Source organism: Colossoma macropomum, unplaced genomic scaffold (genome assembly GCF_904425465.1).
Source record: "Colossoma macropomum unplaced genomic scaffold, Colossoma_macropomum, whole genome shotgun sequence".
Classification (NCBI taxonomy): domain Eukaryota; kingdom Metazoa; phylum Chordata; class Actinopteri; order Characiformes; family Serrasalmidae; genus Colossoma; species Colossoma macropomum.
This window is the reverse complement of record NW_023494789.1, coordinates 17,823,637-17,839,942: the sequence shown is the minus strand read 5'-3', so window position 1 is coordinate 17,839,942 and position 16,306 is coordinate 17,823,637. Positions and strand designations below refer to the sequence as shown.

At 39.1% G+C, this 16,306-nt stretch overlaps 1 protein-coding gene across 1 annotated transcript in view; it reads left to right on the top strand.

Moving 5' to 3' along the window:
• The window catches only part of rab6ba (RAB6B, member RAS oncogene family a), a 123,176-nt gene that overhangs the window by 49,249 nt on the left and 57,621 nt on the right, over positions 1-16,306 (top strand). Inside the window, exon 2 of the mRNA XM_036570387.1 lies at positions 3,087-3,145. Coding sequence (XP_036426280.1) covers positions 3,087-3,145 — 59 coding nt within the window. The remainder of the gene's footprint in view (positions 1-3,086; positions 3,146-16,306) is intronic.

Genomic DNA, 16,306 nt, shown 5'->3' with positions numbered 1-16,306 from the left:
GTGTCCATGCAGAGGATCAATAGTCATGCTTTGTTTGAAGCAGTAGGGTAGCAAAGCTAAAATCATAATTCTATATTTACTCCAAAGCTTTAGACAAGGCCTTATGAGCCCCATTCATTTCAACCCTCTTTGCTGTAAAATACAGACAGGTCTGTGTCTCAGGGCAAATTAGCATTTAAATGACTTGTGACCTGCAGCCGGCTGGCATTGCTAACATGCTGTGAAGTCCTATTAGCCCAGAGAAATCCCTCTCTCAGTCCATCATCTGAGAGCCTGAACAGATTCTATTTGTCTGTATTTGTCTGTATCTGTGTGTGTGTGTGTGTGTGTGTGTGTGTTTTACAGGTGTGTGTAAGCTCAACATTCTGCTTTTTATGCTGTTAATTATTGTCCTGATTTCACAATATTTAACCCTGATTTTTCACAGTAAAATACTGTATTTATTATTTTATTGTGAAATCAATTCATCTTAACATTTTTTTGTAATAACACAACAAATTAATGTTAGATTAAATTTGGGCTGCACCACATCTCATTATGGGATACGAGATCTAAAAAAGCCCAAACATTTTAATTAAAAGATTTTAGGTATATTTATTCTGATTTTGGTGTTTTAAAAACCTCTAAAGAGTTTAGAGTTTTAATGTCTGTACTTTGTGCATTTCGTTTTAAATGTGTGTTTGAAATATTCTGTGCATGTACATTGCAAAATATGGGGAATAAATATATGTTAATTGATATATTTGTAATTAACATATAGGTCTGGTAAAATTAAAAGTTTATGTGTACATTTTCAGCAAATTACTAAAGTTACTGAGCTGCATTACTTCTACAGTTGTTCTGTAAAAATACAGGACATTGCTGTATTTCAATTACTGTAAGTGTACGGCTGAATATAGATATATCATAATAATCTAGTGCTCCAGGTGACTGTAAAGTCACTGTTTAAAGTTGCTGTTTTACTGGTATTCACTGTTAATATGGTACAGTAAATTACTGTGAAAGTAATGCAACTAGTAGCCAGTAATTTATTTTGCAGTGAATATTTTTGCAGTGTAAGTAAGGGTGGTCGGTATATAAAAAAAAAAAAAAATCACAATAATTCAGTGCATTTTCATGATTCACAATTCTGTCATTATATTTAATTTTTCTGAGGTTTGAGACCAAGGTAGAACAAACAGAAAATCAGCAAAATAGTAGTGCCACACTTTAAAATGGTTATGAGCAAAATTGGCAAAAATAAACTTAAAAACAAACAGTTAAGAACAATTGTGGAAAATAACATGATGGTTATGTAATTTTTATAGATTTGTTATTTTTGTTCACAGATTCTCGTCTTTTTTTATGATTGAAGCTGTTGTTTAGTGTTCTAGAAGTACTGATGATACCCGTCATAGACGAAAAAAAGGCATCATGAGAATTTTTAGCATCTCGGTACTGACAACAGAACACCAGTAACAATCTGACTCTTAAGTAAGCTTGGTTTAGATTCCATGCCTCAAAGTGATTGGAACATTTTTTTTTGAAAAATGTTAATTTAGCAGTTGCAGTTAAATATTTTTTCTTACAATGCTAAAAAAACAATTATGAATATGCTGCTGATTTAAGAATGAATTTTAGAATTCTGTTTTTTCTGGTCCCAGATTTCAGAAGTAAGACAAGGAAATGATTGAAGCCCTCTTTTTGAAGCCCCCTTTTGCAAATGTACCACATAGTGTCTGGTATTCTGTTCACCATTTTTTAATAAACCTGCTGTCAACCTTCCAAGTGCCTTTCAGAAAGCTATTGGCTTATTATTGTTGTGTGGGTCCATGTCAGTCTTCATCTTTTTATTTCAATAAAAATGCCATAGACTGTTTAGAATTTAGAACCTAATTTCCTATGAGATATAAAAGTATTGCATTTGTAGATATTTGGAGCATTTGTAGATATTACATTTGTATTCATGACATTTGAATGTGTTGTTTGCTTCTGTATATTTCTGTTATTATTCAGTGTGCGAACACTCTTCATATTTATTTCCAGTCAAAAACTCTTCATATTTATTTCAGTCAAAAACTATTCATTTTTCAGATACAGGAAAAAGCAGAAACATACATTTAACAGAAAATTACACTAAGGCCTAAAGATATAATATGTAGTTTGAACTTTTTGAGTGTTTAGTGTGTCCACCCTTTGCCTTTATTACGGTTTCCCATATATCAGGAGACTTACTTTCAGTTTTTCAGGAAATCTGCTATTATTCCACACCTCCAAAGTTCAGTCTTAGAAGTTGGTTTTATTTTCTGCTTCTCACAATCCAAGTATTTCCAAACACATGTAATAATGCCAAGGGCTGGACTCTGGAGTGGACCGTCTGTTGTTCTGAGAACATCAGCAGCTTCTTTGTTTGATTTGTGAATGTTCTTTTTTTGTCTATTTTCTTTTCTCAGTAAGGGCTTATTGACAGCTACACATCCTTTCAGACTCATAGTGTTGAGTTGTCTTTTCACAGTGGAAGGACGGACAGAAACACCTTTGCATTTTTCTGTGGAGCTTGATTTTCTCTTATTTTTCAAAGATTAAAGCTTGTGCTCTTTATCTGATGGTGACAGTTTTGGTGGTTCACCAAGTCTTGCACAATTGCTAGAAGTTTCATTTTTTTATAATGTTTGGACAGTTTTGGAAACTTTGACTTTCCCCTTCCTTATGCAAGTATCTTATCTTAGATCTAATTACCTCAGAAATATCTCTTGAAAAACTTATTCAATAAATGATGGGTGATCTCTGACAGTACTGTATTTATTGCATTTCTTTCCCAGGTGGAAATTGTCATCTGTGCTTTACTTTTTGCCCAAAATATGGATTTTGCACCAGCCATCAAACTGTAATTGCCACACATTCTATGACGTTACTGACAGCTCTCAGGTCAATCTCATATTCATTAATTAGGTCCCTTGGTAGTCGTCTAATTCACTGCAGTTTTTGCCACACTGCCACCAAATTAATCCAGCCAGCCCATGCAGGCATCCCAAGCTGCCTCAGCCTGTATCTGCTTTTGAATAGCTGCCATTTTAACGCTTCTCTCTTCTTTTGTTCTCTTGCAGTTGGGAAGACGTCTCTGATCACGCGGTTCATGTATGACAGCTTTGACAACACATATCAGGTAGGCAGCTGCCGGCGCACTTCATATCGCAGTCATTCTGTCACTCTCTGAGGCCTCAGTTCCACTCCTTCAATGCAAACCACTGTACAGCATGAAAGGGGTTATCACACTTTAAGTATGCAACGCATAGAACTCATTCATGCAGGTAGAGTGAAGACAATAGATTACAGACCCGGAGAACAGATTTGAAGCAATAGTTTGGCCCAAAATTTAATTTACACAATTTTCCTCTTACTCCCAAATATAGTTGATCAGCCAGGACATGTTTGATATCTGAAGTTTGCTGCTTTAGTTTTCAGCACAGGAACCTTGAGGCTAATGTAGATTGCTAGTAAGGTAAGCGTACACTGAAAGGCCACTTCATTAAGTACACCTCCTTGTATTTACTCTCACTGGCCATTTTATCATGTCCACTTACCATGTAGATACACTGACAGACTGTAGTCCATCCCTTTCATCCTATTTTTCAATGGTCAGGACCCCCACCACTGAGCAGGTATTATTTGGGTGGTGGATCATTCTCAGCACTACAGTGACACTGACGTGATGGTGGTGTATTAGTGTGTTGCACTGGTACGAGTGGATTAGACGCAGCAGTGCTGCTGGAGTTTTTAAACACCTCAGTGTCACTGCAGGACTGGGAATCGTCCACCAACCAAAAAGCCAACAGTGTCCTGTGGGCAGCATCCTGTGCCCAGGATGAAGGACTAGAGGATGACCTACACAAACTGTGCAGCATCAGATGTTCTACTGTCTCTGACTTTACATCTACAAGGTGGACCAACAAGGTGGGAGTGTCTAATAGAGTGGACAGTGAGTGGACACAGTGTTTAAAAACTCCAAAACTGTGAACTGTTAAAGCCTCTATGAATGAGCTGCAGTGTTTATAGTGTGAGTGCTGAATGGTATGGACTTACCTGTCACGTTGATTTGACGTAGACATGCTTGACCTTGTTCATGCCTGTACTATTCCGATCTCAAACCAGAATCTGAAACCAACTCTCCCATCCTTCATAACTCCAGGCAGACTGATTGACTGTTGGTCCTTTGCATGTTGTTGGCTGTGCCCATTACAGATGCCTCCAGGTGGCCCAGAGGCAAAAACAAAACAAAAACGTTGAGTGGTGTTTTACATTCTGATGCAATGAGGTGATCTGTTTGTATAAATAACCCAGTGTAGGGTAGAAAATGTTACTTTTTAAGGGGAAATTGCTCTCACTAGGCTGAGAATCGGACATTTGCTGCACAAATAGGCATAGTTAGTGAAATATTACAAATTACTAAGTACTATCTGTTCAGAATACAATTAATAATTTAAGAGAAAATGTACAAATTGAGACACAGAAGGATAAGTGGCATAGATAGATAATGTGTGTGTGTGTGTGTGTGTGTGTGTAGATTCAATGTCTTGTCTGCTTTACTTCAAAAAATGCAGTTGGTGCATTCTTGGATTGACGTATTGTGTCGGGTCCAAATCAGTGATGTGTACAGTGAAAGTATTGGCTATTTTATTAGTGTAATGTTGACATTTATTCATATTGATTTCTTGCATTATTATTTTACATGTATGGTTGCTTGCAAACGTTTGGTCGTATTTTGTTGATGTTTTAACATTTTAGGGGGAAAAACCCATAAAATATGGCTGGTACAATTTATATTTTATGGTTTGCTTTTTCCAATATATTAAAATAAACAGAGATTGTGCACTATATTTTGCCATTTTTAAGTTTGTTCTCTGTAGAGGATGAGTAAACCCATCAACAAAACATGTATTCTGATCAGAAGTGTTTAAACTTTTGCATACAGTGTACTTTGGGGACATATTTTGCCCCGTACTTGTATTTTAAGAAGCAAAATTTGAAAATTGAATACTCGTTTGTTTTTGCCCTTTGCCACTGGTTATTTCTGACAATATAGATATATTGTCACTAAATGTCCATGTGCTCTGCAGAGCCTTCAGCTCTAGCTATGATTCAGTTCTGCACATTGTTTCCTTTACTGTACAGCATAAGGAAGGAAGCTGAGGCTTCAGATCTCTCGAGGGAAGAGCAGTCTATATGAGGTTCATATTTTCTAATGAAATCCACAAAAGGAACTTGCAGGGGCAAGAGGAAGGAACTTGTATTAGCTACTGCATGCCATCTTGTCTTGAGATAGATGTGCTGTGTGTGTGTTCTTTCTTTCTTTCTTTCTTTTGTCTTTTTTCTTCATTTTTTCCTTTTTTCCTTCCTACTTTTCTTCCTTCCTTCCTTGCTTCTTTCTTTCTTTCTTTTGTCTTTTCCTTCATTTTTTTCCTTCCTTCCTTCCTTCCTTCCTTGCGTCCTTTCTTCCTTCTTTCCACCAACTTCTTTCTTTCTTTTTTATTTCTTTCTTTTTCTGTTGTCCTTCTTTCATTCCTTTATTCCTTCCACTCTCTTGTTGTTCTTTCTTGCTTGCTTTTCTTCTCTTTTCTCTTTTGCTTGTTCTCTGTTGCTCTTCTTTGTTCTCTTGTCTTTCTTTCTCTTTGAATTTCAATTCCCATAGTAGAATAATGCATGAATAGGAGTTTTGGGAAAGTGCTGATTGGAAGCTGTATCAAAGGGAAACTACTGTAAAAGGGGCTTGAAATTATTCATGTGCTCTCTTTGTTAGAGAGGTGCTGTGTACAATACACTAAACTAAAACCCCAATCGCATCAGCCCACACTTCCACTATCAGTACTTACAATTACACCTCATTACATACATATAATCCAGCCCCCCCTCCGCAGCATGTGCAGCGGTCGGCTGTGAGTAACAGGCAGTGTGGAAGAGGATGAGCTGGTGTGCCATGACCTAAGTGGCTCCTGTCAGACACATGCAGCAGTAATAAAGTGCCATGCTGTAATGAGATTACATGAGTGCTTTGTGAAGCGATCAGTGCTGTAGTGCTGTCTGAGGACTGATGGGACATGCTCTTACAGTGCCTGTCTGCTTTATTTCTTAAATACAGAGCTTTGGTCCCACTGAGTATTTGCCCCACAGACATAAAAGCCTCTTATAACTACTCCCTTTAAAAGATATTACTACTAATTTGTTTACTCACATGGGTTATGACCACATAATATGCAAAATATTATACTATTGTTGCAGCTATAGCATTTTAGTGTAATTATTTTGCTATGTATTGTGATATGCCTTGCAATATATTAAAAATACATTTCGTAAATAGTTGAGTAAACATAATAATAATAATAATATTAATAATAATAATAATAATAACAACAACGTTTAATTTATATAGCGCTTTCTCTTTCTCTGCCACTCAGACAGCTAGCCAGGCAGCGCCATAGCCGTGATGTAGCAGCTCTCAAGCAGCTGGCCCAGGCAGCCTTGTAGCTGCTGTGTAGTGCCAGCCAAGTGGTCGGTACAGGCAGCCTTGTAGCTGCTGTGTAAAGCCGCCCATGTGGTCAGCACAGGCAGCACTGTAGCTGCAGTGTTGCATCACTCAAGTGGCCAGCCTAGGCAGCCCCATAGTTGTGTTGTTGCATCGCTCAAGCAGCTGGCACAGGCAGCCTTGTGGCTATGGTGTAGCATCACTTAAGTGGCCAGTTCAGATAGCATCGTAGCTGCGGTGTTGTGTCACCTATAAAGCCAGCCCTGTCAGTCTCATATCTGCAGTGTAGTGTCACTCCAGCAGTCGGCCCAGGCAGCCTCATAGCTGGTGTTTGCCATCGCACAAGGGGCCGGCACATTCAGTCTCTAAGCTGTGGTGCCGGCTCAAGCAGCGGTGTAGCATATCTCAAGTGGCTGGCTCAGGCAGGCTTGTGGATGTGATGCATCATTGCGCAAGCAGCCGGTTCAGGCAGCCTCATAGCTGCAGTTTAGCGTTGCTCAAACAGTAGAACCAGCCAGCTGGTCCTGACAGCCTTATAGCTGCCGTGTATCATTGCTTAATCGGCCATCACAGTTGTGTTGCTGCATCATTCAAGCAGCCTGTCCAGACAGCCTCGTAGCTGTGGTGTAGCGTCACACAAGTGGCTTGCCCAGGTAGCTGTACTACGCAGCCTTGTAGCTGTAGTGTAGTTTCACTCAGGCGGCCGGCCCAGGCAGCCTCATAGCTGTGGTGTAGCATTGCTCAAGTGGCTGGTCAAGGAAGTCTCATAGCTATGGTGTAGTGTCACTCAAGCGGCTGGCGCTGGCAGCCTCATAGCTGCACTATAGCCACCCACGTGACCGGCCCAGGCAGCCTTGTAGCTGCACTATAGCCACCCACGTGACCGGCCCAAGCAGCTTCGTAACTGTGGTGTAGCTTTGCTCAAGCGGCCTGCCCAGACAGCCTCAGGGATGTGGCTTAGCATCGCTCAATCAGCCAGCCCAGGCAGCCTCGTAGCTGCGATGTAGCTTTGCTCAAGTGGCCTGCCCAGACAGCCTTGTAGCTACTGCATAGCGTCACTCAATTGGTCAGCCCAGTCAGACTCGTAGCTGCAGTGTAGCATATCTCAAGCGCATCCCCCAGTCTGCCTAGTGTCTGTGGTGTACCGTCGCTCAAGCGGCCAACCCAGGTAACCTCATAGCTGCAGTGTAGCATCGCTTAAGCAGTCGACTCAGGCAGTCTCGTAGCTGTTGTTCGGCATTGCTTAAGCAGCCAGCACATGCAGTCTCATAGCTGTAGTGTAGCGTTGCTCAAGCGGCTGGCCCAGGCAGCTGGCTCTGGCAGCCTCAAAGCTGCAGTGTATTGACACTCAAGCGGCTGGCCCAGGCAGCCTCATAGCTGCTTTGTTGCGTTGCTTTAATGGCCGACCCAGACATCCTCATGGCTGCAGTGTAGTGCCTCTCAAGTGGCCAGCCTGGGAAGACTCTGAGCCATGGGGGAGAGTCCCTTTTGGCCACTTCGGTCCATATGGTGGCGAACTCCTTAGCTAGCAGAGAAACATCAAAACATACACACAGACAATGCAAAACAATACATAAATAAAAAACAACAAACTAAACTTACTTACAACAACTTCTACAGGAAAGAGTCCATTATGCTTCTACCTTTAGGTACTCTAGACTTTTGTCATTTTTTTTGCTTGATAATGAATCCGAATTTTTTTCAAACCATTGCACTGGTAGCTACCCTTAGCCATAAAATTATCATCTGAGGTAGCTAAATCCAACATGTCTTCATACAGTATTCATGTGAATGGATTTTTATCAAATTTCATATCCATCATAGTCAACAAACAAGAAATACTGAAAACATTTTATTGCAATTGCACTTCCATGAAATCAGTGCTGACAATTCCACATAATACAAGAATTTAACAATATTGATTAAACATTAGCAACCTTGAAATAACAAGGGCTAAGTTTTGTGCACACTGTGTTCTAAGAATTCTAAGTATTTCGACACAGAGTTAATTTTTTTTAAGTGTGGCAAAAAGCTTCTCTTTCACATGAGTAAGCTGGTCCTTGAACAGAAATCGTCCCTGACATCTCTCTTCCTGAAAAGCAAATCTCCAGTTTTTTTTTTTTGGTTTTATATAACTTAGTGTGAACAGCTGGTCTCGTCATAGAAAAGGTAATGAGATGTTTTACTGTTTCAGTCAGATTATTGGTAGCAGAACCATCGAAGTATGAACAGTTTCTACTCTAGGTGACTTACTGCGGTGTCTGATGTCATTATTGTCTTTGCAAACATAGTTTTTTTTAAAAGGAAGATCACTGCAACTTTAATTTTAGACCTGTAAAATCTTTCACATTGAGAAACTAACTATAGTTTGACCTAATAAGTGACCACATGCTGAATTATAAATGTATCATAAAAATAATGATCACTGATGCATCAACTATAAATATATATGAAAAATTAAATATACAGAAATTAAAAAAGGATGGAAAATTCACACTGATGGATTACATTTTTAAAAAAATCCACATAATAGAAAGAACACATTTTCTTCAACTGTTTGAAATAAAAGACTTTGATGAAGCGTGCGAATGTCCTTAAAGTTTTAAAATGTACCATTTATATTCCCATATAATATCTTCATAATTCCGCTGCAAAAGTTTTTGCTGATATTAACATAAAAATGTGGTCTGTGCAAAAGTTATGGGACGTTATATATTTTATTTTTTATGTAAATATTATGTATTTTAACATTAATATGTTAAATAAATAAATATAGCAAGTAAATATAAATTGTGCATTAAATTCGCAGAAAAGTGTCATATTTAAGTTCTGTGTAAAGGCTATGTAAACTTATTTTTACTTAGAAAATCAACTAAGCATAATTTGACCGGGGGTGTTCAAACTTTTGTGTACAACTGTATATCCACCTATTCAGGCTACAGCAGTTTAACTCATCCATTGGTTTTGATGTATAAGGAGCATTTCAGCCTAGACTACATTTTGAATGAGACGCAGTACAGGGCAGCCAATCAGAACAGAGGACATTTACATATATATCAATTTCAAAAGTGTAGTAATTTAAACATCCTGTTCTAAGGTATAAAGAGAAGTTAGAAAATGGTCCTATAAAAATGAATTATGAAAATGAATGATATGAGGTGAGATTTATTTCCCATATTTAACAAAAGGAAGAGTAACTGGACAGTGGGTGAGACATGGAGAAATTCAGAAATGTGCTTTTGAAATCTACAGTTTGTCAGAGTGTTTTGCTCTGTCACTCTGAGACAAAGGGCAGTGAAGAGAGCTTTGTTCTCTGTCTTGTGGGGCTGGCCTGCAGACTGGACACCTCTGGCCCTTCATTTCCATATTTTTGAATAAGCTCAGATCAGCGGACAGAGATGGATTTTAAGATGTCTGGGTGTGGGCCTTTCTGATGGTGTGCGCCAGAAGGGTAGGAAATCAGCCAGATTGTCATCAGCTGTCTGTCAGTCTGCCTCACCATACAAAACAGAAAGCACATCTGCATATTTATGACTGAGAGAAAAGTCAGTGGGAAATGGCCATTTAGAACAAAGCCTCTCGTGTTTCCCCACTTAACCTCAGCAGCCAGCCCTCAGGATAGGATTCTGGCAGTAGTGAAAATTGCACAGTATGGATGAAATGTCGTATTGTGATTTATATTGCTGCTTATTGCAATTGTGATATGACTTGCAATATACAGAAAACTGTATTGGAGAACCATTGATATGAGGTGGTTATTGACTGACTTGCATTACTTTTGTCCAAAATGTCAAAATATGTGTTTGTTGTCTAATCAAGTGAATACCTAGATTCATCCAAACACCTAAAGAAGGCCTGTGACTGGTCAGCATGCTCAAACAATATCAAATGAATTATTATTATTATTATTATTATTATTATGATATTGTATTACAAAAAAGTAAACAAACTTTATTCTGAATGTCACATTTTAAACAGCAGTACATATTGGGGATCATATATACATATTTCCTCTAGATTTTCTATATTATGTTAGCGGTGGTATAAATTTGTTTTCTCACACTGGGAAGCTTGTAACAGTGATATATTTCTTTACTTGTATCAAGTAAGATATTTTTACTGTGTATTGTAGTTTTACAATGGTTTCTTCAGAAAATATTTCAACCTAAAGCCTGTCAGCAGTGTGCAGAAGCAGAGCTATTATGGGTTATGTTTAGTATACTTTTACTTTTTGTTCACGCTCTTTGTGGCTACAGACATGTAGGTATCCATAATATCCATGATGTTTTTCCTCCTCCAAGCTGGATGAGGATGTTAGTCCTCACCTTTTGATGGTGGAAAAAGGTCTGGTGCAGTTCTACCTTTTACCATATTGCTGTGCTTGTTTTAGTTGTGCTCTAAACAGTGAGAGAAAACACAAAACCTGATGAGAATGTGTTAGCGTAGTGGGAGCTTGTGAAACCAGAGTGTATCTGAAAAGTCTCTGCTGAATCTGGTGTCTTGGTATGGCGTGGACACTTGCCATACTTGGTCAGCTGCGTCAGGCGGCGCCGTGGTCTTGAGGCCTGGTCCCCGCAATAGGTACAGATGGCATGGATGACTTATTTACCAAATTCCAGCAGTGCCTGACAGTTAGAGGGATAGGTGTATGGGACACATGCATGAGACAAATGACTTGAGAAAGCTAAAGCTGAGACTGGCTTCTAATTTGAATTTCTTGTGCCACCTTAAATGGTGCAGTAGTTACAGTCTGAAGCTTGTGCAAGTGCCAGAATGTAAATGCTGCCTCATTTAAGGTGGAAAGAAGAATTCAAACAGGAAGCTGGCGAATAAGAAGCCAACTTCAAATTTGGAAATTTGAATGTGAAACAACACTTAGCACAGTTTTTTTCCAGGCCCAGAGAAGCCACTGCGTGGTTAGGGGTCGAAAGCAATATTGAGATAGATTTATCATTGTAATGTTCAGTTCTATTTTTGTTATTTGCACAATAAAAATATTTCTGATTCACTTCAGTTGTTCTTATTAAGCAGTTAAGGGACATTTTAGAATAATAAACCACTGTTAACCTATAACTTTGCCTAACCGTGATATACAAAAACCTCCAGTAAATTAAATTATGATGTATTAAAATTCTTTTGGCTGTAGGGCTCAAACTGCCAGCAGGTCTAGATTGTTAAGAAGTTTATTTGCATATTGCAAACTTGTAAAAGATCACGGTGACCATTAACAGATGAAATATTGTGCAGTCCTAGTGAAAACGTATTCTTATTACAGATTAATGGTTTAATTTTTATTGTTGCCTTCCTGTTGTCTGTGCTGTCTGGTCGTGATGGAAAAAAGCAACCAGATAAAATGAACGATTACTCTGTGGATGTGTGCAAGGAGGGGTGTGTGTTTGTGTGTGTGGGTTATACAGGGCCTCTCTGAGGCCTGGAGTCTTAATGTGGCTCTCCCCTGCTGCTGTATTTGCTGAGGCGTAGCACTCTTTGTGGCTCTTCCTGAGCTCCTCTCAGTCTGCCCACACTCCAGAGACATGTGGCTGTTAATTAGCGAGTGGTGAACAGAGGCGGCTGTATTAACCGCACTCTGACTTTTTTCCACTTGGGCATCATCCAGTAAATACGGGGATCGACATGGGCTTTATTGCTTTCTGACTTTCTCTTGAAGAGCTTGGAGAATTCAGTGTCGCATCAAATTAGCCCTGCGCTCCTGACGTCTAGACCAGGTTAGTTATTTAAAAAAAAGAAGAAGAAATGTGGGAGGTTGACCGTTGATGATGAGGACAGAAGTGAAGCAGAGAGAAGAGAAAAGAAGGAGGGGGTCAGGAGTAGTAGGAGGGCTGAGGAGGTGAGTGGAGAGAAGTTCGGGAGAAATATTATCTACAGACCAACTATGTTATTCTAACTTCTAAACAGCATGCATCTGAGGCAGTCAGGCTGTTTGAAGGATACTGCAGCAGGTAGGCAGAAATAGCTGACTGCAGATGCAGTGAAACAGTAGGACAAATCACTGCATGTCCAGAAGGGCAGGTCAGGATTCTTCTTTTACAGCAGCTGAATCATTAGGTCTCTATCATGCAGGCCTCACAGTTTTTATGTACAAAACACAACAAAATACACCACAAAGAAAAACTTACAAAGTAGAAGACCAGAGGTGTCCAAAGTCCAGCCCCAGGGCCAAATTATAAGTGTGTTGTAGGTGCTCCTCCAGCCAGTACGCTGGAGTTCACCTGATGGTGGCAGCAGCACTGTGAAATTACATTGTAATGCAATGCACTGTCATAATAAAGTTTAAGAGCCTTTCTTCTCTGACTAGACCTGCACCTTAATTTACTGAATGACATTTAGTCAAGACTACATCCAATCACAGTCTTAACATTGAGAACCGTCAATTTTGGCGAGGTGGAAATTTGAATACTTTTTTCATTGAGAGTGTGTGTGCCCTAAATGTCAAGAGACTGTAATGAAATTTAGTAGTTGAGTAAATATTAACTATGTAAGGACAAAAACAACTCTGCTATTTATGCCGTTTAATCTGCTCTTCTCATTTATTGGAATGATTTCGGAATGTGTTTGCTGTACTTATTTGATATGTAAAAAATATTGTCTAACTAAACCAAAAAATATATGAGTATTTGTTTAGTTTGCTATATTATATATATTATAAAGTAAACACTTGAACAGGAATTTGCTTTATACATTAGACATGTTTTACTGTTCCTCTTAAACAATTTAATTATTTGTCATAAGCACTTAAAGATCTAAATTGTTCTGAGCAATGCAACAAAAAAGAAGACTCATGCATCTTTATACAGTGATAAGAAACATAGTAGCACACAGAAAGCTCAGATTCTATGCCCTGATAGTTTGAAAGGGAGTAATATATCATATTTTGACACAGTACGATCTGGCCCTCTTTAGAAAAAGTTTGCACACCACTGTAAAAGACCTTAAAGGACCTCTGTCATGAAAACCAAATGTTCCCTTGTTTCTTAAGTATAAAATGTATAGTAGGCATTAGCCCTATTCTGATTGGATTAGTATATCAAGGGAACATCTGTAAAAAAAAAAAATACATTTACATGTCTTCTCAGTGATGAAACTCACCCAGCCAGACAGCAATAAAATTATGATAGGAGGCATGAGTTTTGGTCTATGATTTCTATGAACCTTTGGTATTGTGTAGCTTTGTGTGATAATGTGCTTTGAACATGTAGCTGCCACTATCATCGGCCTTTTACTCAGCGTGTGAGATCTTGCTTCTCTGATAGACTTGATTTTATTCTCTTCATGCTAATGCTCTCCCAGTATAGCAAGGATTGAGAGGAAGTTCTACCACTGAGACTAAGTAAATAGTAGAAACAGTCAAAAGCCTATCAAATCAAATGTTATGGTTTTGAAATGGCAGGTTTGGGTCTCAAATTTAGCAGTACCAGTCAGGCCTGGGTGGGCTTAGGCCTCAAAGCTGCCAGTACAGGTCCAGTTCAAGCTTCTGTTTTATGGCCTTGAAAACCTTTACTGTAGACATGTACACGACATTTTGGCTCCTTACAAACAGCTAATACAAACTGAAGCTGTTACAGCCCAGTCTCATTATAATGCTGAATAATAGAGTGTTAGTGGAAATTGTGGGGGATATCTTAAAAGGTCAGATCAGCTGGATTGCCATGTTTTTTTTTGAAGGGAAAAGATCAGTAATTGTTCAGTAAATCTGATTTAACATAGCCCCTCCAATTTTCCTAGGAAGCCTTTACTGTCACACGTGAGCCATTCGATTGCACCTGAATTAGCCCATGTCTGACCTGCTAGAGTGTGTAGCAGCACGTGTGAAATATGTGTAAATATGCCAGACTCTTGGAGACATCGATCAGTCACCCACTCTGCCGCCGACCCAAGTACTATACGTGCTTTAAATTGGTCGTCCATATGATGTCATCCTGCTGTAGGTGCTGCAATGAGCTGCTACAATCAATAGGGCTTAATGAAATGCTTTTTGCTAATGCATTGCCATTTATCCTTAGACATTCAGAGCTAGGGATGCCAAATTGGCAACCTGCTCGAGTCACTAGTGAGTTTAACTGTAGATCCATAAGATAGAATACTGGGACTTAAATAGTAGCTGAGGGGGCTGCATCACCCCCATATTTCAAGATTGTTTAACTGCAGCTGCTAAAAACTATAACTGAAAAATAACAATAACAAAAATAACAATAACAAAATAACAGTGCCATCTACATTTTTGATCATAGCAAAGACCCATGTACTGTTTGCAGGATTTAAGTTTATATTTTTCTGCAGTATCTGCAGTGTTTTAAGTTAATGCTGTATTTTAGAGCGAAGTGAAATGCTTCCCTCACCAACTGGCTGCTATGAGGGCATGTCAATAAAACACAGGCGGGGGTTAAAGGCCATCTGTGTGTCCCGTCGCAGCCTAACATTGTTTTAAAAACTTAAAAATTTCAGCCAAGTTAGTTAACTCCCACTCCCATCCAGTTTTTGTCAATAATCACCCACATGTAGCTTGTCTGTGTGCGTCACACAAGCACGTTCTGCGCCTCTTATCAACAGTCTGATTGGGCAGTGCCCAGCTTATTAGCATACAGTTTGTCCAACAAGAGACGGCAGTGATAGCCAGCAGGGTGTGCATTGTCGGTCATATTTGTATATCACACTAGCACACAGTGTTTCACATAAATTGTTCAAACAATTCAAACGAAAAATAAAACACTTAGTATTTAGTATGACGTCACTGTGTATTTAGTGTAACCTATACACTTCTAAAAATTTTAGCACGCCCGACTTAAAACACCTTCCCACGTCCCTGATAGGATGTTAAAAATGTTTCAGAGCTATAATAGTAGTGGTGGACCAGTGGCCATGAAAAAAGCTATGTTTATGTCCTGTTGAGTTTCATTTGTTTTCAAGTGTGAAGTTGTAGTTTATAAACTAATCTTTGAGCTCATAGGCAAGTTTGTATTTCTTTGCCTGCCAGAGGCAGCTTATGCTCTTCAACTTTCTAATTTAATTAAATGCAAATGGAAAGATAAACAGATAAACACTATTTGCCCGCCAACATGTTAAGATCCACCCAGGGTAGTGGCTTGTGAAAAAGATTAGTTTTTTCATGTGCCTAATTTCTCTTTTCATGGAGCTTAGCTGTGTGGCATTTGATTCATCTACTCTCTCTGTGTTTCTCTCTCTCTTTCCCTTGATACAATAGGGATGGGCAATATGGCAAAAATTTAACACCACAAAAAAAAAATATCAACAAAATGCTCAGAAAAGCATACAATGACAGTTTTTCATGGAAATGCTAAATGTTATCAAATTGCCCAACCCTATGATACAATATATGTTGTGGCTTTTGCATCATGATGCAGTATATAACCAAAAGTATGTGGACGCCTGATCGTCACACCTAAATGGGACATCCCATGGGCATTAATATGGAGTTGGCCCCTCTTTGCGGTTATAACAGCCTCCAGCAAACCTTCTGGGAGTGCTTTTTACAAGATTTTGGAATACGTTTTGAGCGTTTGTGAGGTCAAGCACTGATGTTGGACAAGATTCAGGGCTCAGGGCACACCAAACTCGTCAAACCATGTCTTTATGGACCTCGCTTTGTGCACAGGGGCACAGCCATGCTAGAACAGGAAAGGGCGTTTTCCAAACCGTTGCTAGAATGTTGGAAGCATGTTATCATCTAAATGGCCTTGTATGCTGTAGCATTAATATTACTCTTCGCTGGAACGAAGGGGCCGAGCCCAAACCCTGAAAAACAGCCCTAGACCATTATCCCTCCTCCAC